Source organism: Petromyzon marinus, chromosome 14 (genome assembly GCF_048934315.1).
Source record: "Petromyzon marinus isolate PM22_M1 ecotype Great Lakes invasive population chromosome 14, UKy_Petmar_22M1.pri1.0, whole genome shotgun sequence".
Taxonomy (NCBI): domain Eukaryota; kingdom Metazoa; phylum Chordata; class Hyperoartia; order Petromyzontiformes; family Petromyzontidae; genus Petromyzon; species Petromyzon marinus.
The window spans coordinates 6,137,109-6,163,660 of NC_133680.1; the positions used below are offsets into that span (position 1 = coordinate 6,137,109).

General features: G+C 46.0%; 1 protein-coding gene across 5 annotated transcripts in view; it reads right to left on the reverse strand.

The window, feature by feature from the left end:
- LOC116942380 (protein piccolo) overlaps nt 1-26,552 on the reverse strand; it is a 179,815-nt gene that overhangs the window by 89,402 nt on the left and 63,861 nt on the right. For all 5 annotated transcript variants that reach the window (XM_032954212.2, XM_032954211.2, XM_032954213.2 and 2 more), the window contains exons 4-6: nt 24,257-24,940; nt 16,129-21,409; nt 12,325-14,159 (exon numbers count right to left, since the gene is read on the reverse strand). In XM_032954212.2, coding sequence (XP_032810103.2) covers nt 12,325-14,159; nt 16,129-21,409; nt 24,257-24,940 — 7,800 coding nt within the window. The remainder of the gene's footprint in view (nt 1-12,324; nt 14,160-16,128; nt 21,410-24,256; nt 24,941-26,552) is intronic.

Sequence of the window (26,552 nt, forward strand, 5' to 3'; positions counted from 1 at the left end):
ATAAAATATTGATGCTCAGCGAAATTTCCTTGGATAATTATAGCTGTTATACCTACATTAATTGTGAAACTCCGTAGTGGTGTTTCTCTCGTGGAATTATCTCACTGGCCATTCAATACCTCCAGAATTTCCTGTCATTACCCTGATGTAGCCATTGCCTACTCCAACTATAAACTGTTGCTCAATACGCCCGGTAGATTTCAATGACACGCAGCAATGCACATTTAAAATTGACACTGTAAGAATTATTTTTCACCACGTATCGCCATTAACTTGTGGCTGAGCCAATTTCTTCCAACAGCAGTCACCATTAAACTAACATGTGCACCATGATTAATTTATTTTCATTGCAGTACTCTGATAGAGTAAATGAACCATAAAATGAACCAACTTTCTATAGTTTTAAAAAAAATAAGTCCAACAAATTGCCAAAAGTTATATTATTGTAGATAGCAGAACGTGCACACTCTCACTGCATTTGTTATTGGTAACTGAGATCAAAGTGCAAAAGTGTGAAGTAAATAAAAACGTCTTTCCTCCTGTGTATTAAATAGAAATTATTAATTATAGCGCTTACTGCAAAACCGTTGAGCATTCTGCCAGCTACCTGTCGGAACCATGGAGTTGTAATCTCGGATATTTTACAGCAATTGGTTTTTTGAGGCAAAACATGAAATCATTTAGACTCCAGGTCACAATCACCATTGATTTTTCGAGAAAACAAATATATTCTAAACCAATCAATATCCTGTCTGCATTCGATCAGTGCTTATTAAGCCCTTTTTAATTTACAGGTGCTACAAACCGACCTTGCTGTCATTGAGCACGTACACGGTCGTTGATTAAATGCAATTCATACGAGTTAGTGCACTTCAAAGCTTCATTGTCGTCTTCATTAGATATGTTATGTTATCTTTACAGCGTCATGGAACACAGTTTTAAAACCTGACAATATCTTTTCAAACCTGTTCTCTCACCATAAAATGCGTTTTTAGTCATTAAGAAAAGGCACAAAATCTTGAATCTCACATAGAAAGTCAATCTTCAGGTGGTATAAGCCCACAGCAGGCGACAATCAGCCAATGTGATCATCTGATCCGACCAGTTACTGCAAGATCCGACCACGTCTGTCCAGTGCTCGCTGAGCTGCATTGGCTTATGGTTGCTGAACAAATAGGTTATAAGGTTGCACCCATGACCCATTAAGTGCTTGCCACAAATGAACCACGATACCGTGTTGATCTCATCAATGAGCAGACACCGTCACACAAACTCCGGTCATCCTCACAGCAGCGTCCTTTGGCTCGCCGTCGAACAAAGACGCTCACTGCATCGTGCGCATTCAGATGAGCTTCTGCGACCATCTGGAACGCTCTTCCTTCCGATATTAGGAAGCCACTGGAGCTATGACCTTTTAAATCATCATCTAGATTGAAAACGAATTTCTTTAGAACTGCTTTTTTTGTGTTTAATTTGTTGCCCTTCCCCCGCACCTCCGATTAGCACAGTTGGCTACGTACGGTGCCAAAGAAGTTCAACGTACATATGTACATGATCTATCCACTGCTAAATGAAGACCTCCCCAAGCTGTCGTCATCCCCCATGATCGCGCGATGTAACAATCCGTTTAGTCCCTGCACACGCACAAGCTGTTGTCAGCACTCTCAGGTGCTATGAAGAAGGGCCATAGCTCAAAACGTTGCCAATTTTATATATCTATTTCTTTTCCGGCCGCAGTGTTATTGATAAAATGTGTTGAGTTTATTGGGATATGGTAATTTTTCGTGCAGCATTTGATGGTAAGCCAATATTCACCTTTCAAGCAGCTGCACCACGGCTAACTCCGCCACTAAACAGGCCTTCCAAGATCAGTGCCTGTCCCCGCTTCAATATGTGCGCTAGTTAATGCACCCCACGCTTACATCCACCAACATTATTTTCACTCTGACTGAATTACATTTACAACACAATTTGGGTTTGGATGCATCCAGTTACCTTTTAGCGAGATCCTGATGGATGGGCGGCATCTGATCATGTTCAATTATTTGTAAATGCAGGCGAATTTTACTTTCATTCTCTGCACGTGCGTGCCTCTGACAGAAAATAAGCAACCAGCATATTTAAGAGCGCTCACTTATAGCGCTGCCCATTGTTGCTCCGAATAACAACGCCACCAATATGTATGTCAGTGGCAGCTGTCACTAGAACTGCCGCATATTAAAATGAAAATATCTATTAAAAAAAACTTTTGACTTGCAGCTCGAAGTACTGAAAGGATTCGTAATGGAATCCCTCTTTGCATTGTGATATTATAATTGCAGCTCAAGTCGTGGACGAGGTGCGTCTGAACAGAGAAGGCCACTTAATGTGCAGGAATTATAAGGTCCTGCTGCGTGCATCAATGTGAAAAATAAGTGTCAGTGTGTCCGTATGGTTTGCCAGGCAGAGGTGAAACAAACATCCTTCAATATTTTCATCAGAGAGAAATGCAATTGAGGCTTTCAGGCAGCGCAGTCGGTTCTGCCCAAGATTGGCGCTGCATTAAACCGAACTAAACCAGGGCACGTGTCATAGGTATGGTCTCCCTACCTTCATCTCTCTCTCTCTCTAAGAGTAATTATAGCTTCCATGAACCCATCCCAGATGCAGGCAATAACAGTGCCACAGCCAAAGGAAATACATTCACACATACCTAATGCAAACAATAAAAATGCAAAGCATTCTTATTTGCAGGCCAAAGTGCAAAAAAACCCAATTCACCATGTCCACCACCACTACTGGCTTCTGTCTTACATTGGCTGGTTATGTACGGTGCAAAAGAAGTTCAACATACATACATATATATTCGTCTGTTGTGGAGGGGCGGTGCAGTTGTTCGCCTCACTGCGCTGCAAATCCAGTGATCTAAGTTGTATTTTTGGCCATGGCTGACATCAGTGACGAGTGATATCGTGAGAACCCCTCCACACCATCACCACCTCTTCAGAAAACCTGCACTGACTAACGCCCATGACCGACAAGGCGTGGGGAGGCCTGCACACAGTGAAATGACTTTATAATCTTAATCATATTATTATGGTGAGGCAGTGTTCGTGTCACATAGTCTAAATGAACCGAAAACCGGAACTAGAAACTGGAGTTAACTACTGTACTTATTTTCATGGATTGAAACCAAAAAGCTACTCTCTCCATATGTCCGTTTGTCTCGCGGAATCTCAATTCGTCTCTCTGTAGCTCTGTCTCAGTAACTCGCAACACACAGAAATGTTTTTTTTTGGGTTAGATCGCGTAAACATATAAATGTGTTGTTAAAACCCGCCACCACCCGACACAGCCAACTAGTAAGGGTTGTCATGTAAACAGAACATGCCAATTCGTCACTAGTAACAGCACACCGGTGTGTTGGAGAGCCAAGCCACAACATTTACAATCTGAGTACGACGTTTCGCCAATAATTACAACCAGCATCATCAGGCGACAGCCAGATTTGTGGCGGGTTTTAACGACACATTTATATATTTATGCGATCTAACCCAAAAAAAAACCCCTCTATTATGGATGATATTGGTCGCGAAAGCCTACGTGTTAAAGACACAGAAATGTGTTTGAAGCAACTAAAACACATCTCTCTCTTTCTGCTTTGCAAATAGACGTTGCACATTGGCAGTGTAGCAATATAAAGGCCTACGATGTAGTCTATATTGTAAAATGCAGCCTGTATTGTAAAATAGAATATGCAGGGGATCATTGTTTAGGCTATAGGGAAGATCTGCGTTTTGCAAAATTTGTTGTTGATATATATTTTTAGCTAATATGCAAATTCAAAGTGATTAAAACCAGTTTTTTTTGCAGGTGGTTAACTATAAGTTAACGTTCTGTGACAGTTTTGAACGGATGGAACAATAATCAGTTCCGTTGGTTTTGGAGTAACCTGAACCATAGCCAAAAATGTGTCTATTCGACTCACCGGTGAGTGATAAATATGGTGAGTTTTTCTTCCCTGGCTGGTGTTCATGCACCACTGCCAATGTTTTTCCTTGTGGGTGCTGTGGTGGCGAGGTGATAACTACCTCGCCTGGTATGCAGGAGGTTGTGGGTTTGATCTCGACCCTGACGCCTGTATATCTGGAGTTTGCATTTTCTCCCCGTGGTCATGTTGATTTCCCTCCGGGTCCTCCAGTTTTTCCCTCCACATTTAGAATCTACATGCGAATTCAAAGCATTTGGCTGCCATACATTTACACATGATAAGTAACTTTGTTGAGCTACCATTTCTGTCCAGGTCGCACCTAAAAAAGAGCTACATAGCTCCGTGGGCCTTACCTGGCAAAAAAAAAGCTGACTTGAGTTTATTTTTTTGCATCCTTATAATAACTACTCTCTTTGTATTCTTGGTTCTTTCGGTAAAGTCACGTTGAAGGGAAACAATAAAATAATAATATACATATAAAACAATACAATTCCCTTCAACGTGACTTTACCGAAAGAACCAAGAATATGAATCACTTCAGTCACGAAAGCTTCAAATCAAAATTTACTCTCTTTGTATTCATTTTTTACACGAAGCTGCACCATATAAAATATTGAACGTGCCCCAAGTGAGTTTCCGATGTGGAGTGTGTCACTGCCAGGTTAAAGATAAGATACCTGGTCACCCCCCTCCTCCCCCACCAAAATAAAAAAAACTGTGTTAAACATTTTCTCACGGTAAAGTAACATTAAAGAAACGTGCAACTGCAAACAGGAAATTAAACGGGATAAAGGAAACATTTTCGAGGCTCTGGCGTCTGGAATCGGTGTGCGATGTTGTAGATTAGAGTTCACTCGTATAAACCACGACAATATATTTTTTGGTGCTGAACCATGTCTCTGCCACATTTGCTGAGGCTAGGGATTCACACTTCTGTACCAAACACTAAACTACGCTTATTTCCAGTACCGGTCCTGGCCTCCCCACCCTTCACTAACCCACACCGACCAACACGGTGAGGTATGATGAAGCAATCCCCCGCCCCCCCCCCCCACCATGATCGACACGGCATCGGGAGGTCTTCATCCAGCAGTGTATTGACAAAATCGTAGCTTTGCTTGCTCATCGTGGCGAAGTAAATCAGATGGGAAACGTTGTAAATGAAGGAGCTGTCTGCCACGCGTGCCTCTTCTTGCCATTTGCCAACTTGCTCCGCAGGTCTCGTGCACCCAATGCCCCCACTAAGTCACCCAGTGCTGCCAAACTGCCGAGGCACAAGCGTCTAAGGAAGGCGTTGAAAAGCCATTGTCGAACTGCTGGCAATGGTCACCATATCGACAATCTCTTATGCACGTGTGTGTTAAATAAAGGTTGTTGTTTTTATGTATATATAATGTGGGGAAAGTAACATAAATTTTCACTTTACTGAGCAGAGCTCACACGAGCAGGTGAACTATATTTAGAGTAAATGATCATGAATTTTACACTGTTTATTTAACTTCACCAAAAATGTGAACGGAAAGTGTCATGTGTGGTTTTATAAGTGTAAATACAATTCAACGTGTCCAAACAATGAGCGGTGCTAACGTTTAGCCAGCTCTAAGACAGGGCTCGATTTCTTACTTTACTTTCGGGAACGTTGCTCGGCCGGCTTGAAGTACCTCCGAATAGCAGGGTTGGCTACATACGGTGTGAAAGAAGTTCAAGATACATACATTTGTGTAAGGCAATACCACTAGAATACGCTTATCCATAACAATCCTATATTATTGTACCCTACATTCATATAATCGCATACACAGGTTTATAAACAGGTTTTGTATAATGATGACAAAATAAGGCAAGATGGATGTGGCATACTAAACTAATTCCCAAATAATTGTTCAATTCATCACTGGTTGTGAGACATCTGACAGCTAAAGGTATATGAAAGGTCTTGATTTTTAAAATCAATGTTTTATACTCAACAGAAGTGCAGGAGGAAATATACAATACACGTGTAATATTAATACATATTACGTGTGAGCAATTAAAAGGCATTTTTTCAAAGTTCAGGTTGAATTTTAAACACATTTGTGATCTAAAATAATTATTGGACGTATTCAATGATACGTTTGTACTATATTAGCAATGATACGAATTTCAACTAAGTTCAATATTTATTTGGCTCATGCGCATGCACGACATAAATACAAGCATTGGCGTATTTGATTCTCCAATTAAAACTGAACTTTGTGCGTTTGGCTCCATGTCTGCCTTCCTCGTAAAAAGCGTAGACACCAAGAACACGTCTGCAAGGAAATATAGCAGCATCCACCCATTTGCTCAACCCTATTCAAACACCATTTCATAAAAAAACAGGTCAGAAATTGAAACATTGTCCCATGCTAATATAGTTCAAGAAATCAATTCAAGGCTATTGACATTATAGTGTCTGCGCTGAGAAACCCTATTTTAGCGGGTCTTCTGACAAAAATAATTATTTTTACTTACTATTAACAGGTTTACGCGTGTAATCAGGCTACACAGTGGTTTGGATTGATGAATTGGTGGATTTCTAAGGGATAGAGGCACTGTATTCACATCAACGTGGCCTTGCTAGCGGCGTATAATGTGAATGAAAAGGCACAAGCGAGAAATACCGTGGCTGTCAGTCAGCAGAGCTAAAAAACCGAGGTCCGCGATCTTGCCTGCTGGTAATTCATGGCGCCTGTCCAGATTAAGACAGATCATCGGTCTTTTGGCAAGGCTTCATTAACTGCCTGCCCTGCATATGGAGGTGAAGGGCCTCCATATTCCACACGGCGTTGAGGTAATTAAAACGTAACCTCAAATGTCGTGTATTTACTTAAATCGCTTATTCTCTAAGCCGCTGTTTATGGATCCTTCCCAGGCTGAGTAGGCCACCTTTGGACCTGCCCAGCTTCGGAACCATCTATTTCACAGACGCCAAGGCAGGGAATGCACCCGAGAGCATGGGCCGACGTGGAGATGAGAGTCGATTAAGTGGGATCGAGTAAAGGTGCGAGGAGGATTGTTACATTACAGGATTACGAGAGATGGCGGCAGTTTGGCGGCAGCCTTCAATGCTGCAGTGAATTGATCGGGGTTGATGCTAATTTCATCGTCGCATCGCGTCACCTTTGTCACCTGATCACATGAGGTCTTTCAACCTGGACCCATTCACCAACTTAGTCCTTTCTTCATCACCCCACCCGCTCAGTAACGCATCATACTCACAGATGAACAAGTATTGCGTCCCTGTTTTCCAAGATATTTTTACGATAACGAGCAAGAAAATCTTGTTTCAACACCATTGCTCTGTGCTTTTATTTGTTGAATTATCTTCCTACATTTAAATTATTTAATTGGTTTCAATATACAGTATATGCGATTGTAAAGTATATGTATTGCTTATACAACAGGGAACATCAATATTTTCATATTGATGCTCCCTGTTATTTGCATCAATTTCCCAAGGCTATATTAATATTAGAATGAAGCTGCAAGATTGGCTCTCTTATTATAGCTTAGCAGTGACTATACAGCCTCTGTAGGGCTCGAGATATGCTCCTGTATACATGGCCACTGACATTGAAGAACTTCTTAAATGCCTGCAGTGAGAAAATTACACATTTTAGGTGCGTACGACAACGCTCACGAGAGCTATAAATTAGCCGCTAAAATTCACTAAACTTAATTTTACAGCTCAATTTAATTTCCACTGGAGGATAAAATGGCCATCCCAACATTGCGTCAGTCATCGGGGGCTGTTTGATCTACTTCACGGTGCTGCTCGGTGTGAGGAGAAGGAACGACCGGTTCAGGTTTGACGTGCCACTGACGTTAGCCGTGGCTGAGAATCAAACATTTTGCAGGCGTCACAGCAAACCATCTCTCTCCCATGATAATACAAAAAATTACGACAAATCTAAAAAAAGATTGGAAGGATGTGTGATCATAAATGGTACTGTAATTGAAAGTAACATGCTTTAAAAATGCAATGAATTTTTTTTTGCAAATAATTGTTAAACCTCTTGAGTAAATACAAAAATATATATATATATAATTATGGTATAATTCAACTAGCATTGTTGAATGTTTTAGCTGTGGAAAGTGACATTGTGGTGCCATATTATTATTTTTCAACATGCTGACGTTTATTATTTATCTTATTTATTGCCGTGCAGGTCAAACCTTGTGGGTACAAATTGTTGCAACTTATTATAACTATTTAAAAATGTAAAATCTCCACAAAGAAATCCGTGGTATTTCTAGCAACGTTCATTTGGTAAAGAAAATATGTGACAAAAAATATTTGTCACTTATTTTCTTTACCAAATGTGAGTATGATTGATAGAAAATCATGATCCATGACAATAACTACAAATACCCACGAGAAACCCAAGCATACCAATGATGAGATAAAAAATAATGAGTCTGATTGAAGATGCAGATGAAAGTAATTTTGCGGTGTGTTTAGAGACTGCAGTGCACCGATGAATACCAAACTTTGTGATTGACTAGATCGGTGTAAATAAACAAGATTTACTGGGTTCACTCATTGGCTGACGTGGTGATATTGGGGTAGACAAAATTGCACGCCTCCTCACTCCAACCAACATTTCACGACGAAGAGTGGATTAAGATTTATGGCTGCTACACGCGCGTAAGAGAACGACTATGTGACATCCACAGACTATGACTGGACTCAAATCCCCCCAAATTGTCCTCGTCTATACGAAGACTGTGACCAGAATATACAATGCTGACTAAATTATGAACTGGCTTCTAGCCACGTTCATACCGTGTGCCGAGAATCCTCTCATTTTGTCCCCTTGATAATGAAAAGGAAACATACGAATGTGCCTACAGAGCAAAGGCTCAAACCTGTACACATTGCACAAAGAAGCGACGAGAGACGCCTGCTCAGACTCACACTGAGAGACAGAAAACGAAACACGTGGACGAGGGAGCAAATGGAAATGATAAGCATCGTATCGCCCGGCAAGGAAGTGAGTGAGCTCTGACCATGAGAACGGTCACCATGAACATGGAGACCGGGCTCGGGCTCAAAGGCAGAAGAGGTGAGTTAAGGTGTTGTGAGGGGTTGGCGATGGTGTAGGGAGGGCCTTCATTTGACAGTGGATATAAAATAATAATTAATCATATTTTGTAAGGGGCATTTCATTTAGGGGATCCCAATGCACCACCGTGTATGGAAAGCAGGAAATAAGACAGAGCCAGCAGCGTTAAAAGATCAAAAGCATTGGGAAAAGGCCAATTTAAGGAGGTGAGTTTTCAGGGCAGCTCTAAATAGCTCTAAAGATTCTGATTGTCTTATTTGTCAGAGGCAATGGTCCTGGAGCTGCACAGCAGCCATGATAGAGATCATGATATAGATCATGATATAGATCATGGTATAGATCATGATATAGATCATGGCTGCTGCTGTTGCTGCTGTTGATGGTGAATGGAAGGAAACTGGAGTAACAAAAATAACTGCTGGCTGAATTTAACCAATTGGCCGTGTCGGGTGGTGGAGGGTTGCGACACATGTATATATTTACGCGATCTAACCCCCAAAAAAACATTCATTATGAATGATAACTGGTCGCGAAAGCCTACGTATTAAACTGAATTTAACTGCCATGAAAAACACCGATTATAATAACACACTAGTAATCATCAGCTAGCATCACTTGACTATCCCCTTATACCCCGTTATACTTTTATTACACTGCATTCGGCTCTCATCAAACACTAACCCCGGGCTTTAACACCCATCCCGGACCACGGCCTCAAAACTCCAAGAAGCGCCGTTGCATCTGCGAGGGAGATTTACAAATTGAAGACCGAATGCTGTAGTTTACCTTAACACTCAACATATTCAACACAACAAACACAGCATTCATATATTATTGAGCGCAGGCTGCACGATCCTTGTCCTCATAGTCTTTGCCTGTAATCCAGTGACTTGCAGGCTGACTCACAGATCATACATAAATGAGTCGTGAATCACCGGTTCTATCAAGGGCCGTGATGTCCATAAAACATCTGCCTGCTAACTAACATGATTCCTTTGAAGGCAGCAGCATAGCAAGAATGTTTAATAATAATTAACTACATTTGTAATGCAGCTGGATCCCAATGCGCTGTCTATGGAAAGCAGGAAATAAACAGAATCAGGGTAAAAGCTAGGGAGTAAAGGCCAATTTAAAGCGGTTAGTATTCAAGACAGACTTAAAAGGCTTTAATGACTCTGATCGTTCTTATTACCTTAGGAAATGCATTCCATCGTCTGGGAGCTGCACTGGCAAAAAGCCGATCACCCCGGGAAATTAGCCTTCACCTTAGATTCCTTAGAGGAAGGCGATCCTAAGATCTCAGGGAGCTCGTTGGAGAGTAAACAGAGATCGTCCCTGCAGATATTGGTGGGGCTAACCCATTGAGAGCCTTGTAGATCAGCCGCAGGATTAGACACAGGATATCTGTGCTGAGTTTCAGAGTCCTCTGGGAACACTGGCTTCAGCGTCCAACTCTATAAACAATCGTCTTTGAGTTTAAATAGAAATGACGACAATAATAACACGTGACCTATTTTTTTTTTTACAAAAAATGTAAACAAGCACTTGTTAGAAACTCGTAAAAAAAAAAGAGCAATTAAATGGCTGTTATACCCTGTAGAAATCTCTCAAGTATTTAAGTAACGGTGAGAATTATTGATTGGAATAGCCACAGCTCTAATGTTACAGATGACCACGCGTGGGTGAAAACCATGGGCGCTGGCACGGGCCAACGGTGGCACGTTTGCCGCTTTTTGCAGAGGGATCACAATTCGAATTCGGGAGGCCGCCCTGATAAATACCGCGAGAGCATTGACCATAAATAAATACTATGCATCGTTGTCTGCATCAAAGTGGACGTTAACAATCCCGTGATATAATAATAGGTTTTACCCTTTTAACTGGCACAAAAAACTGACACCATTATTCAAGGCATCATGTCTGCAATAACCGCAACACAAGCAGTCAAAATGCAAACAAAAGAGACAACTCTGATAATAATAATATGCACTGTCCTTGAATTTGATTGGTCCACACCGGAGACGGCTTTCTTTAGAGCCTAGTCTCCATTGGTGTTGGACCAGAAGACGCCAAAAGGCTATAAAGAAAGCCGTCTCGGGTGTGGACCAATCAAATTCAAGGACAGTGCATGTTATTATCAGAGTTGTCTTTTTGTTTGCATTTTGACTGCTTGTGCTGCAGTTATTGCAGACATGATGCCTTGAATAAAGGTGTCAGTTTTTTGTGCCAGTTAAAAGGGTAAAACCTATTACTATATCTTGTTACTGGCAAAGGAGGTCTCATAACGTAAATCTCGTGATGTCATTCGCAAGAGAAGGCCGCTTATGTGCCGGCCTCATGGTCCAAATATTGACGAATAAATAAATGACCCGCGGATTACTCAGTTGAAAAACGTACAGAGCAATCATTGCCTGCCACTGCGAAAACTTGGTATGACCCTCCTGAAAGACAGCCATGAGACTCAATGAGACTTCCCGTGGTAAAGAAATGTAATCACAATGGTGTGTAATAAAATAATAATAAAAATAATCAATGGATCCAAGCTGCGGAAGTCATGCTGGTGAGAAACGCGTGGCAGAATCTGCGTGCTCTGTTAGACTGACATTTCACATCGCGTGGGAAATTCTTTGCTATCTGGATGAACTTTTCTGATCGAGCTCATGGAATGACATGCATGGATGTCAGCGACAAGAGCAGCGTTGAAAAAGCCAAGGAGATCGTAATGTGCTCCTGTATTTCTTAGTCACTGCACAAGAGTTTTTGAAATTTGATTGTTAAAAACTTTGTCCGAGAAAGAAATGTACCATACTCTGCAATGGCTTTATTATGCCACATAATGTACGCATATGCTGGCACACTGCTAAGTGTTAAGAACGTTTATTTTAATTAACGGTGATATATTTACATGCAGTTTTTTTGCTTTCTCCTTGAACGTTATTGTTAGAATTTAGCTTTGTTGTCCTTGACACATTTAGTTGTATTCATAATTGCAATACTGCTTTCACTCTTGCAAACTAGGTTAATACTGGTCTCTTGAGTTCTCACCTGGTAAAGTAAATTTAACTAAACTAACTTCACATATGGAGTGCTAATAAAAATAAAATAAACATTTAGGCAAGATGCCCTGCTCTTTTCACTAAAACTAAAGTTCAACTTCCATGCAACTCGTGGATTAATTCCACCAAATGATTTGCACCACCACGAACAAATAATCAACAACAATATTTCAAAGTAAAAAAAACACATGCAGATAAATAACAAACTTACCAGGCAGCTCTGCTGCTGCTGAAACAGCTGGTAGGACGTCTTTCCATCCTCGCCCGTGGGACTCAGAGGCTTGGGATCTGACATTGAGCGCTGCATGGGCTTGGTCATGCGCAGGCTCTGTGGGTGCTGCGGCGGCGGAGTCACGGAGCCGGACGCTTTGGCCGAGCGATCGTAGGGGGACACAGGGGAGTCCAGCATCTTCCCCGATGTGAGCGGCGAGATGGGCGAGTGCAGCACCTGCGGAGATTTGGGCGGCGAGCGCGACATCGGAGTGGCCGTTCCCGTCTGCAGGTGGGACGAGTAGCCCGAGGGCTTCAGGCCACCCGTCGGCAGGGGGTCCGCTTCGTGCTGCCGCTGGTCACACTCCGTGTCCGTCTGGCAGGCGAGGCTCTCCCCGTGAAATGTTTCTTCGGTGGCCGAAATGTCGGACATGGTCGGGTAGCCCGAGGCCGAACGGGACCTCTGCGATGGGGTGATGACCGTGTCGTCGATCTCGGTCTGAACAGAGCAATTGGAGGTCATCTGAATGCCGATGCTGGCCATGTGCTTGGTTTTCTTTTTGAAATGTTCAGCCTCGACGCCTCCTTCGTATTTCGGAAGCCTCGGGCGCCTCCTCCGTGACGAGTAATCCCAATCGTCCATGTCCTCGTCGTCCGTCTGGACGCTGGTGTCCACGCTCCTGGAGGTTCTCTTTCGGCGGCCGCCGTACCACTGGCTCCCTTCATCCTCTTCGTCGGTCTGCACGCCGCTGTCCACGATCCTCTGAGGCCTGTACCTCCCGTCTTGCGATTGCTTTTCGTACTGAGCGGGCAGGCGAGGCATGGACTGCTCTTTGCGGAGGATGTCTCCTTTTCTGAGGCCCATGTCTTTGAGGGACATGTCGGAGACCGAGCTCACCATGGTGCGGTGCATCTCGAGGGTAGACATACCTTCCTGCGCAAACCTAAAGGTGCCCTGCTGATTCTTAGCCTCTGGGCCGAGCAGCCGAATCGGCTCCTGTGAAACAAACTGTTGGCCGAGTCCCTCCTGCCAGAACTGCCCATCGGCAGCAGAGGAAACTTCCGTGACGGCGATTTCGTACGGGTAGCTGTACCCCTGACCCTGCTGGTGCTGCTGTTCCTCAAGCTGCTGCTGCAGCCGCTGCTGCAGCTGGTGTATCTGCTGCGCGAGCTGCTCCTGCTGCATGATGAAGTGCGCCTGCCTCTCGTCGTGCTGCTGCTGCTGGTACAGCTGCTGCCGCATGCTCTGCAGCTCCTCGAGCTCCAGCTGCATGAGGCGCCGCTCCTCCTCGCTCCGCCTCTGCATCTCCAAGCGTTCGCGCTCGAGCTCCTCCAGCTGCTTCAGCGTGTCCATCTCCAGCATGTGGCCGTGCTGCAGCTTCAGTCTGTCCTGCTGCTGCGTCGCTCGCTCCTCCTCCCCTTGCCACATCGCCTGGCCGCCCAGTGTCCCGTCCATCAGCAGAGACCGCCGCTCGGCCGCGATTGAAGTCAGAACGGAGGAGGATGAACCCAGGGGCATGGCGACGGCACTGGCGACTTCCGCGATCGTCTGCTGGATTGGCAGCAGGGTCGACCCGCCAGTAAACACCGCAGTCACTCCCGATAGGTAAATGTCTCCCTGAAGTTGGTCGCGTATAGAGCTCGGCTGGGTGGTAATAGGTAGAGTGGCCGGGATGGGAGTTTGCACTGTGGAATAAATTACTCCGTCTGTTGACCTCCACATGCTTGAATATTGAGTCCACAGTGGCTGAGTGGTGGAGGACAAGGCGCTGGCAGTCACTTCTTGACTCCCTGCTGTCACGTACGAGAAGAGGCTGCTCTGCTCCATCACCCCGCCTGGCAAAAGATGTAATGGCAATTACGTTATAAGAGTAGGTTTTGCCCTTTCTGGCAATAAAACAGTTTGTGTTAACATGTTAAAACACCAAACTGAAACCTTTTGCAAGGAATCATGTCTGCATTAGCCACAGATACTTGTGGTGAACATGCAAACAAACAACACGCTCTGGTAATGTATGGCATTGTCTTTGAAACTGATTGTTCCAGACCAGAGACAGCTTTCTTGAGAGCCTAGTCTCAACCAGTGTTCGACCAGAGAACTCCAAAAGGCGAACAGCACAAAGACAATGCCACTATCAGGGCATTTAAAGCAGCTACAATATGGGATAACTTTAGTTTGTTGTCCTTTCCCCCCTGGACCTCCGATTAGCCATGTTAACGACTCATCGTTTCACGACGGGCCTCCATAGAGCCCAATGTGTAGTGTATAGTAGTGTATAGTGTAGTGTATAGTAGTGTAGTACCTCCATAGAACCCAATGTGTTCGCTTACCGACCATTCCCCTGTTAACGACGGGCTTACGACGAGCACGCGACCGCCAAGCTCCAAAGTGGTCTGACCAGGCCTCGGCCAATCGGCGACGTCCATTCATGAGCGTTGGGGCATTTTTTACATTCAGTGTCTGCTACGCTTTGAAGTGGAAACATCCACTCGCTTAACGACCAAATCACTTGACTGGTTTTGTGGAACCAATTACCGTCGTTAAAAGGGGTTCTACTGGACACATACACGTTAACATTGGCACTAATCGCCACCAATGCATCTGTGCTCATTCAAATTGATCACCGGCTATGGTCTATCCACTGCTTCATGAAGGCCTCCCTCATGTCATCACCATCCCACATGGTCCCGTGATGCCACAATCCATCTCGCGACTGCCCCTGCACGCGAGCGGATCTCATCGCTCCCATCTCCGCAGTGGTTTCTCCTCTCCCCCTTTGTCTCCCGTTCATGATGGCTAGCTTGTGAAGATCGCGGGTGTTATTTCACATCAATACTTTGGTCAGCTGTGATAGAATAAATAACAACCACAGTGGTGAGTCACCAGAGTGGACTAAATTACATTCAATTATCAGAGCACCCTTACCCACGAATGAGTGTGTTTCTAATCCAAGGTAAAATTTCTTGCAACTCACTCTGGTGGCTGCGAACGTATATTCAGAGTTTGATGATTTAAGTGCCTGAGGATGTTCACCGAAAGCACACAGAATGGTCTCCGGTTGTGATGAAGCCCAAGGATCACACTTAATGCAGTGTTCTCGCCGTGGTGAGGCTTCACGCATCCTGCCAAAAGTGACAGCAAAGCTGCTGATCCTTTCAAAGGCACGTCGAATAAGTCCGGTGAGGGGTTTAACAGAGGAGTCGGTGATCTCTTTGGTTTTCATTCCATTTATCTGAGAGGTTTTCATGCCACCTGCTTTCTCCGCTTTCTCTGCTTGCCTCGCTTGGTACCTCCCACCCCGTGTGCATTTATGCACTCTAAATCGCGACCACAACCTTTGTTATAAATGTACATTGTTGTTGTTGTTGTCAAATATTGCCAACATTAATTGGTCATGAAAACAGCCGATTTCGAAGTCGACTTAACGTATTGTACATCGACGCACGTTAAAACTGAAAGTGTAAACTTTCACCAGTTTGTGTGCGCGTGCGGCGTAAATTGCCGCATAATTATACCGAGTTAAGGTACAAAGCTCGGGGAAATTTGTGGCTAAATTATATGGGTTCATTCAAGTGTGAACAAAGTTGCATTTCACACAATGCTCGATTGTGCCTGATACATATTGCTCAACATGAGTTTCAAAGCAGCGTTTTGCTTATCAACATCCCCAACGCGAAAACATTCAACAAGCGGTCAAATTCACTTCGGACACTTGGATTAATATACGCGCATTGATTGATTGTTCATTCTTTTTTTAAGAAAGCATATCTCACGCAAAATCCCCACAATACAATTGATACCCACTTGTCATCTCTCGCGCGGAATGGTCTGCGGCGATATCTGCCGGCACGTGCTGATCGATCGCGGCCTCGCTCCGGTACGACAGCGGGCCCGCTGTGTCCGTCAAGCCGGCGTCGGACGTGGACGCTCGCACGTGCCCGTACTCGGCGGACGCTCGCGACCTCACGTCGACGTAATCGTCGTCCCCGTAGCCGACGGCTCCGGCGTCGGCCAGGCTCCGCCCCGCGACGGCCACGTCGGGGGACGTCTTCGGCGGAGATGGAGCGCACATGCCCACGAAGGGGATGTTGTACACGACATCGCAGCACGCGGCTCGGCGACTCCCCTGCGTCAGATCGACGGGCCTCGACTCGTCCGCCAAAACCGACGTGGGGCTCGACTCCGTGTCGCCCAGGGACACGATGACGCCCAACGACTTGGGCTTGCTGAGGTCGACCGCGGCCTCGCAGGTTGACGGCTCCGGTGGGAGCATCTTGGGCGCATCCTCCGTCGTCTTCGTCGCGATTTTCACCGGCTGCTGCGAGATCGTCAAGTTAACCGGGCCCTCGGACATGGGCTCCTCGTAGGCCGCGTAAGCAGCGTCCCCCATGGGCTTAAAGTGGTGGAGAGCCAATGCTGGGTGAGCCAGGTCAAGCGGCTCATCTGTGAGGTCTTTCGCAGGCTTCTCTTGCCTTGCCTTCGATTCCGACTGTTCCAAAGGGGCGGCAGTTGCATCTGTTGTCGCAAGGTTAATAATTTTGGGCTGTATGACCGTCTGCAACTTTTGGACAATTTGTCCACTCTGCTCCGACTGCATTCTGCTCTGCAATGCTGCTACTGTAAAATCTAGGCCATGGTCGGTCATTACGATAGCGGGGGGAGACATTTCATTTTTCATGGTCAGATCCATCACATTGCTGCTGCTGCTGCTAACGACAGCTATTTCTCCTGATGTGACAATAGTAGCGCTTTCACTCACAGGAGTGGGTAACCGTGTCTCTAAAGTTCCATAAGGTCCTTTGAGTTCACCACAGGGGCCAGAGAGAGGTGCAAAATCAACGTTCTGGGCTACGGTGACGGTCGTGGTGGTGGCTGTTTGTGCGAAGCAAATCAACGGCTCTGCAGGTGCCAGGGGCTCCAGCTCCTCCTGCATGGCCGAGTCCATGCTCAGTGACTTTGGCATGAGCTCCGGCGGTGTAGCTTGTGTCAGTTGCACATCAGGAACGCTCGGTGACCTCGACATTTTGCTCGACGTTGTTGACGTCAGCAGCGCTGGGGACGTGTACACTTCTTTGCCCGTCGGGCTGTCGTCTGAGGGCAGAGTAATGACCACATATGACTCCTGAGCCAGAGAATACCTCTTCGGCGACCTAGGAGATACAGGGGAGGTAACCGGCGATGATGACCGGCTGCCAGGTCCGGATGTCACCACAACTTGCTGGGTTTCCAACTGATGTTCGTAGCTTTTGCTCAGCTTTGCCGTGTGCGGGGAGGGTGTAGGTTTCGGCGCCACGGGAGGTGGCAGAGGTTTGGATGTGACGAGGCTCACTGGGAAGTGCGTTGGCTTTGGTGCAACAACTTGAGGGCGTGTCGAGGCTGTTGTTGTCGTTACAGTTTGTGTGACCGTGGTGTCGGAGGTGATTACCGGTGCTGACGAAGCGGCGGTGAAAGTCGGCGATACGGAAACCGTGGTGGTCACCACACTCGGTGCAGTGGGTTCAACTGGAGGAACTTTGGTCAGTTCTTTCTTCAAAAGCATCATAGGTTTGCGTGGCAGTGGTGGCGGTGGTGGCGGAGGTGGTGGCGGCGGCGGTGGTGGTGGAGGTGGCGGCGGCGGCGGCGGCGGTGGTGGTGGTGGTGGTGGTGGTGATGGAGGTGGCATCTGAAAGTCTGGTTCCTGTGTGGTGCCTCTAAAGTAGGAGAACACCTTCGAGGTGAAGTACGTCATTCCTGTAGTGGTGTCGTGTTTATCGTCAGGTGCGCTCGTAACCGGTGGCAGGGCAGGCTCCTGCTGCGATGCACTGAGCTCTGCTGAAGCTGTCACTATGGTAGGTGACAGCACGACTGGTTTGGAAACAACAGCAGCAGCTGCACTCGGAGAAACTTCAGAAAGGAAGGAGTCTTGTGAATGTGCTGCTTGTACATCGGTATGCACTGGGAGAGCAGCTTCATCAGCAAGCTTCACTAATACCGCATCATTATCAGCGCTGGCTGCTGTTGTTCCAAGCACGGGTTCCGCAGTGGGAGTCTCATATATTTGTGAATCGGTGGGTACATTTGTTTCAGTGTCTACATATGAGATGGATAAATCTATTTCGGGCAGTTCTATAATGTTTTCTCCGGCACTAATTGCTATCTCCTCCTGACGGCACGGCTCAGCGAGTTCTGAATATTCGTCGTTCATAGGGACGTCAGGAATCTCGCCTATCATTTCCGGAATGAAGTCATCTCGTGACGAAGCGAAGACAAAGTCAACCATCGAAGCGTCATCTGCGGGTGCTGCCGAAACCGACGTGCCCGTTGCGTCCACCGAAGCAAGAGCCGCGCCTGCCAAAAACGAATCCATCCCAAAGGATCCACTTCCAAATTCAACAGGTTCCACAAAGGCAGACGAGGAGTCTGCAGCCACGTTTTCTTCGGCAGCCGCTGTTATCACTACGCCGTCGGTGATCGCCACCGTTTCAGGAGGTTGAACCAACTCATCGTCCACAAACTCGCCATCACTTGGCAGATCCGAATCGTCTTCCGGTGTGAAATGCTGCGTTATCGTCACATCCGGCACCGAAAACAGGGGTGACGGCAGCACGGGACTGAAGTCGTACGAAGCCAGCGGGTCGGCGTCGCCGGTTGCCAGCGAGCTGAAATCGGCCGCAATGTCCGTGAAGGCGCTCTCCGTGGATGTCTCCACAGCAGTTGCAGCGAACACGGATATGTCGTCGCTGCTGATGTCGTCGCTGCTGATCTCGGGATACGTGATGCCCACGGAGGCGTCCGAGAGATGCTGGGTGGGGCTCGTGCCCGGAGTCAGGATCACATTATGCTTTCGGAGAAGCTCCTCGTAGGCTGCGTCTGCGTCCAGCAGCTGTTCCGAGCCGGAGAAGGACATGTCCGTGGGCGGAGGTGGCAGAGGTTCGGCAAAAGCGTAAATGTCGTCTGGAGTGTACATCGGTTGGTCTGTGTCCAACCTGCCCACCGGTTCCATATACATGACATCCTCGTACGCGGATGCAGTGGCTGACTCGTCTGTCGTAAATGTTAGAAGTTCGGTTCGGGACTCTAGTATGGTTGCATATGGCAAGTCATCAAACACAGTGGCCTCATGCCTGTAGAAACTATATTGTTCATCGTCAAAATCTTGACTCTCTTTTGAAGCAGGTTCTGACGCGTGGCTCCCGTGCATTTGGGCATTTCTCATCATTTCCTCATACACCTCCTCCGCTGTCTTCAGCTCTTCATGTTCAGCCACTGAAATGTCGTCATCTAAAATGTCTTTGTCTTCTACCTGGGATTGCTCCAGTCTGGAATATGAAGGAAATGTGAAACCTACGCCGGTAGGCAGATCATATTCCCGCTGAAGCTCCATTATTTTCGCTGCCTGGACCTCAAAGCTTTCCGGATCTGATTCGAGGCTCGGGGAATACTCCGAGCAAGAAGACCGATGCATCTCCTCCATTTCGGCTGCCTGTCGGAGCTCCTCTGTGGGGGATGCGTCTTCGATGGGAGACAGGTTACTGGGCGATGTCTTTGAGTGCCTCCTCTGGGCGCGCAGCTCCTCCTTATCGCGCTTCGACTTCCTGCCTGAACTCTTCCTCTGCTGCAGCTCCAGCTCGCGCAGCTTCTCCTGCTCTCTCAGTTGATCCTCCTCCTCCCTCAGCTCCTCCTCCTCCGAAGAGTCCTCGATCGTCGGCAGCAGCGGCCCGCTCGACCTGTGCCGAGTCTTGCGGTGTTGCTTCGGGTCGTCGAGCGCTCTCCTCCGGCTGGGACTGCTGTCGCTGTCGTCTTCCAGGGACGAGACGGAGCTCGGAGAGGTGCCCGGCGTGAAGTTGGTGGCCGCCTGTGCGCTGGACGAGCCCTCCCCTCGCGACCTGTCCTCGGGAGAGTCCGTGAGGCTCTCCATCTCGAGCTCAGGCTCGTCGTAAAATACGCTGTTCTCGTACCCCTGTTCCCCCTGCTCCTCGGCGACGTATTTATGAGGAAGTGAACTTTTCAGGTCGATTGTCTTAAAGCGCCGCAGACCGCCTGTCACTATGGAGACATCTTCCTCGTTATCCTGACTCTTTGACTCTCTAAATTTGCTTTCGGGGCTGTCGTCAAACATTTCGTCATCCTCGTGCCATGAATGCCGCCGCGATGCCTCCTCCTCCTCCAGTTCCTCGTAATGAATTTCTTCGTAGCTCGAGCTCTCTTTTCTAAGCAACTGCTTCTGCTTGGCTTTGTCTTTTGTCTGTGCTTTGTCCTGCTCCTGCTGCTGTTCCTGCTGCTGTTCCTGCTGCTGTTCCTGCTGCTGCTCCTGCTGTTGCTCCTGCGGTTGCTGCTGCTCCTGCGGTTGCTGCTGCTCCTGCTGCTGCCGTTGCTGGCGGTGGTCTTCCTTGGTCATGGCCTTTTTCAGCCGCCTCTTGAACATGTCCTCCTCGTCGTCGTCGTCGCCGTCGGAGCCCGACGCCTCTTCATCCGCGCTCATCTCGATGATCTGCTGTCGGATGAATTCCTCGTCGTCCAGCGAGCAGGAGCTGTCGCTGCGATCCCTCTGCCCTTCCTCGCTGCTGGGCGACCCCAGGCTGACGAGCTGCTTCCGGTGCCGAAGGGGCGACGGCGTGCTGCCACCGCTGTCCTCCACGGAGTCCCGTCGCCGGTGCTTGGCCGACGCCTCGTCCCGGGACTCGACGCCACCTCCACGCCGCGCGTCGGAAACGACCTTCGCTGCGCCCTCTTCGTTGACCGCATCTTCGTCCTCCTCCTGGATGTCCTCCAGATCCTCCTCATCCGAGCTGTAGCCCTCTGGAGTGACGGTGAGCATCTTTGGCCGCTGCTTCTTCTCTCGATCCTTTTCTTCGAATAATCCGTAAGGATCTTTCTTTGCCGCCTGCTCTTCGCCCTCCAAGTCGATCGGGTTGGCCTCCAAAAGCGACCGGACCGTGCTTTCCAATTTCTCCAGTTCTGACGGGCTGGCGGGACTTTCCTGTGCAGAGATAGACTTCTCTTCCTTCTTACCATCACGATCTGCAGCCACTTCTCCATCTTTTAAGGGAATGACAAGCAAAGCCTGTTCCTCCACAGTCTCGGTTTCATCTTTAAGTATTGCTTTCTGCAAGACAAAAAAAACCAAACATTTAGAAAGAAATTGGTTGTAATAATATTCGTAATAGATACTGTATATGCGGCCATAAGCCTTTACGTGATGAATGGCAATGTTGGTACCAACAGCAAGTTGCGTTTCATATTTTGCCAGCTGCATGAATGGAAATCAATAGCAAAAAAACGTTACATATAAAAAAGATACTATAGCTAGATGATATTTCGTTTGATAAATCAAAAAGTTGTATATTCTCTTTTGTAAATTTCTGATTTCTACCAAAGCAGATTTATGTTACATCAATTATGACCTAACATATGCAATGTTTGCCATGTTAGGACAGCCACCGTGGATTATTTGCAGCCATCTTGGACTTTGTTATACATGGACAATATTTTCTGAAATGTTGGCCTTGTAAGAGACACGTTACTCAAGATTCATTTAGTAAACCTTTGTTTATATGATGCAGGATTAAAGTGTGATACAAATATCAATGGGATGCTGCCATGGTGTAATTGGTCACCAGAGTGGACTAAAGAGTAGTGAGGTTTCTGGTTTGATTCCTTCGCGGCAACATTTTAAAGTCCGCCCACCTGCGTCCACCCAGGAAGTATAAATGGGTACACGACGGTCAACCAATAGGTCGCATGTGGTGGGGTAAAGTGTGGATACTCATACCGCTTCAAAGACATCTGGCCAACGGCGGAGGAGTAAGCCAAAACGCTCCAGAGGGGGTGCTTTCATGAGCTGAGAAATAGCAGTGACGTGAGCAAGCATAGAGCTGGACGTTCAACCTTTTATAATTATGAGTAAATATTGTGACTGATACAAAAATAAAAATACATTTTGGAAAACCAATCTAAAGCAAAAATATCGGTACAAAAACTTGAACATCCTTACGTAGGAGTCTGCACTAAAAGGCTATTTGCGAGTGAAACGTTTAAGCATGATGGGTTTGCCCTCATGACAAGTCACCGCATTGAAAATTGGGTCAGATACGTAAAAGACATGCGCGAGTGAAATCCCTCAAATAAAAATTATTCGTTCCTGATAAAAACATAATGAGGGTCGAAAGACCCGGTTATATGATTCATGGCAACTACAAGCCCTTTTGAAAATGGTATATTTTATGGAAAGACCTGAAACGCTTATGGGAATACTGTAATAACATTTCTTTCTTCGAAAAGTAATAACTTATTTGCCTTATATGAAGCTTAATGATGGCAATGTTAACAAAAGTGATGCATGCATCTGGTCAGTGTCAAAAATGCACGGAGACTCCAAACGCTGAAATTTTAAATACAAATGCGCTGCGGTCAAATACTGTATCATACATATTCATGGAATGGAATTAAATATAACCTCTGGTTAAATATTTCCCACTTTACGCACGATCGGTTTTGTTAAAGTTAATTTGTACACTGCATATTTACATTCTTTGGGCTGTAAATATTTGTACACTTTTATCATTAAATATCTCCACACGTGTCATATTATATATATATTTTATTACATATAAATTCTGACATGATTGTACACCACGTAAATACCGTGTTGAATTTGAATTCTTCAAAATCTGTGCTGTATTTGAGTACAAAACATTTATTAAACAGAAAGCATTTGTGGTAATTTCAATTACCTTTAATTGTATTCTCTCCACATATTACTATAATTAATTTTACATTCGGCGATTTTATCAAGACATCCCTACTAGGCTCTCCATTTTTAATACAAAAGCTATTTAATAATATTCAAATTGAAAGCTGTATGTTGCAACAAATTACCAAATTACTTATCTAACCTCCTTAAGAACACCAAATGTGTTACTGACGAATAGTGTTGAGTTGTTTCACCTTTGTAAATGCCGTTTGAAAACGTGTGGAACAACCGTTTGCAATTATAAACAGAACATTAACCATATTCTTGGTTCTTTCGGTAAAGTCACGTAGAAGGTAAACAATAAAATAATAAATAAATAATCATTGATTGTTCACACTTACGGTGGCTTTCAGACCGCATCCATTATTTTCGTCTCCTCCCTCCTCTTTTCCGAACATTAATGGACTCGTCTATCTGAACAAACTGTCAAATCGCTCTCCGTGGTGCTAACGTTAAAAATAACTGCCACTTTTTTCAAATTTTCTTGCTGTGGTTTTCACACCTGATGATGATTGCTTGTGTTGCAGTCGAAACGTCGTGAGAATTTTATTGTTTTATATTTTTGTTATTATTTTATTGTTTCCCTTCTACGTGACTTTACCGAAAGAACCAAGAATATGAATCCCTGCAGTCACGAAAGCTTTAAATCAGAACATTAACCAATTATGAATATTATAATCATTAGACAAAGACATGAAAATGTATTGGTGTGCCAAGGCACAACTCAGAAGAGACTTTATCACCTATAACAAATGCCTCTTCAAATCGGTCTAGCCTGTATGGAAGAGAATATCTACTACAGAGTCTCTCTAGAATTCGCTCTTAATGGAGGCCCCTTATGCCAGCAGTGGCACAAGGAAGCAATTGCAGGGCTGCACCTTTATCTTATATCTATGACTAAATATGATGAGAGTTTTTTTTGTTGTTGTTTAACTTGCGCATGTATAAAATAAATGTTGCACATTCGAATTAATGAAACCTCAAAGATTCGTTTAACATGAAGGGTTTCGTGACCAACATTATCCTTACGAGGTTTTTTTTTTTAGTTAGATCGCGTAAATATAAATGTGCCGTTAAACCCACCGCCACCCAACACCGCCAATAGTTTTACTCTGCAACACCACCGGTGCGCTGAGCTAACAACTACTCGGCATGTTTTGTTCACGTGACAAACCTCCCCTCAAATATTCACTAGCTCACCTCTATCAGTGGTTCTCTCAGCTCCGTGTCCTCTGGCGCCTGCTGAAGGTGGAGATGGTCGGACGGTTCAGCTCTCTTGGACACCGTCTCCGGCCAGGGCACGTCAGGCTCCAGCCCTTGGCTGGGAGCCTCTCTGCGGTCGGCACGAGCCTCCTCAGCAAGCACTGGCTCAGGCCCTGGGTGTCCCGCCGGTTGTCCTTCCGCCGCTTTTGCTTCGGTGGACGGCTGATCTTTCAGCGTGGGTCCTTCACCAGAAGCGTGATGCTCTCTCTCAAACGTTTCATCTTTGAGCGAGGGTTGATGCTTCAACTGCACCGGCTTGACCTCCGCTGCTGCCCGCGGTGGACTCTCCGTATCGCCTAGACGCCCTTTCTCTTCACCGTCCTTCGCTGAGCACACGCGGTCCTGCGGAGGCGAAGGTTGCACCTCATCTGTGCGTCCCGAGGAGCTCACCGTGAGCAGCGGCTTCTCAGTTGGCTGAGGTTTTGGCAGGACCTGCTCTGCCCGGGGCTTGGCCGATGGCTTCTGTGCTACCGGAGGGGCTCCCTTTTGCTGGAGAAACTCCTGGCTGGTCTTGGTTGATGGAGGAGGCCGTTTGGCTGGAAGGTCCGGTGTCTCAAGGTCCACCAACTGCCCCGACAGGGCCCTCTGAGTCTGGCAGGTAAGGCACAGCCATTCCTTCTTCTGCAAAAGAACAACGAGAAGGATTACAAATAAATATCACTGACTGCAGCATTCATATTTTGTATTTGGAATCACAATAATTTGACTATGATAAACAAATAGTGATATAGTTCAACCCTATAGCAGAAAAACCCCTGTTATTTAATTTATACAATATAATACACTTTGGATTTATAGTGTTTCAACATGACTGCATCTTTAGGCTATTAATGATCATTTACAGACTTTTGTTTATCCAATAACATGTCAGTCATGGGGGGTTGTTTGACCATACTTTGGTCATTGAGGATTGGTGAAGGGACATGGCCAGGACTAGTTCAGACAGCACTGTTGATGTTCACCATGGCCAGGATTTCAACTCAGGCGGCCAGGTTTATGGAGCACAGTGCACAAGCCACCGCGCCAATAACTTGACACCAGGACAAGCGAATTGAGAAACGAATGAACGAATACGTACATTATATGTACATCAGCTGGCCTGTGAATTCCCCAGCGAAAGCTAGAGTCTGTCGCCAGGGAAACGGAGGTCTGGACCGCCCTACTCAACACGCTGCTGCCGCGACCCTCACCAGGACAAGCGGATTGAGAAACGAATGAACGAACGCACCGTTAGGATCCACGCACGCAGTGCACTAACACCAAGGGGACTCCAGTTGTTTACGCAACTGAGATTAATTCAGTGTTTCCTCTTGCCCCATCTTCATTGCCTTACAGGGCATTTTTTTCTTCACGTTTTTTCTTCATGCATCGCAAGTCAAATTGAAGTTGGCCGATGCTTCAGCGTATTCTATAAAATGTCGGGTTGTGTTAAATAAACATGGGCTCACTGTCCTTCCAAGCAGGCTTTCATGCGGTGGTGGTGGTTAAATAAAGATGGTTTGCGTTGTTTTTTTTTAAACAGTGCTCCTGTGGTGTTATTCATGGAACAAATGCTTTGCTGTAGTGGAACATAAAACTAATGCACAGAAAATACATCCCTTTGGATAGAAGCAGCCCATGGACTGACACGTTCTGTCAGACATTCAGTAAACCAGCATCATCATCAACATCCATGTTCAATCCTCTGCTGGATGAAGGCCTCAAGGCGCTGCCACCTCTCATATGATCCTGAGATACAATGTGAACTGTCAACGAATCCTTTTACTTTTGTCAAATCCTTTTTTTGTCCACGAGCCTTGCTGCAAGTATAAGTAAAGTCGCAGCCCTGTAATAACTTCTTCACGCTACTGCTAGCAGAAGTGCCTCCTCTAGAGTGAGCTCAAGAGGATGTACGGCCGACTCTTTCATGCTGGTCAGACGTTTTGCGTCGAGGTGAGAGAGTACCCACACTTTATTCGACTGCACGCAACCTGCCGATCGAATGCGGTGTACCCACTTATACTGGCTGCGGTGGACAGACGCTGCGAGTGTACTTGATGATTGTTTTTGTCATTGTGGGCAGCTAATTTAACCGCTGCGCTGGCACATAATGGCATGCCTTTGTAAATTTGTCACGTTAATGATTTAAATTTTCTGCTCAGCTGCATTCAGGATGCATGTTAAAGGCTACCCGAGGGAAACAAAGCTTAAAAAAAAAGCCCTTTTGGAATAATATATTTATTTATTATATATA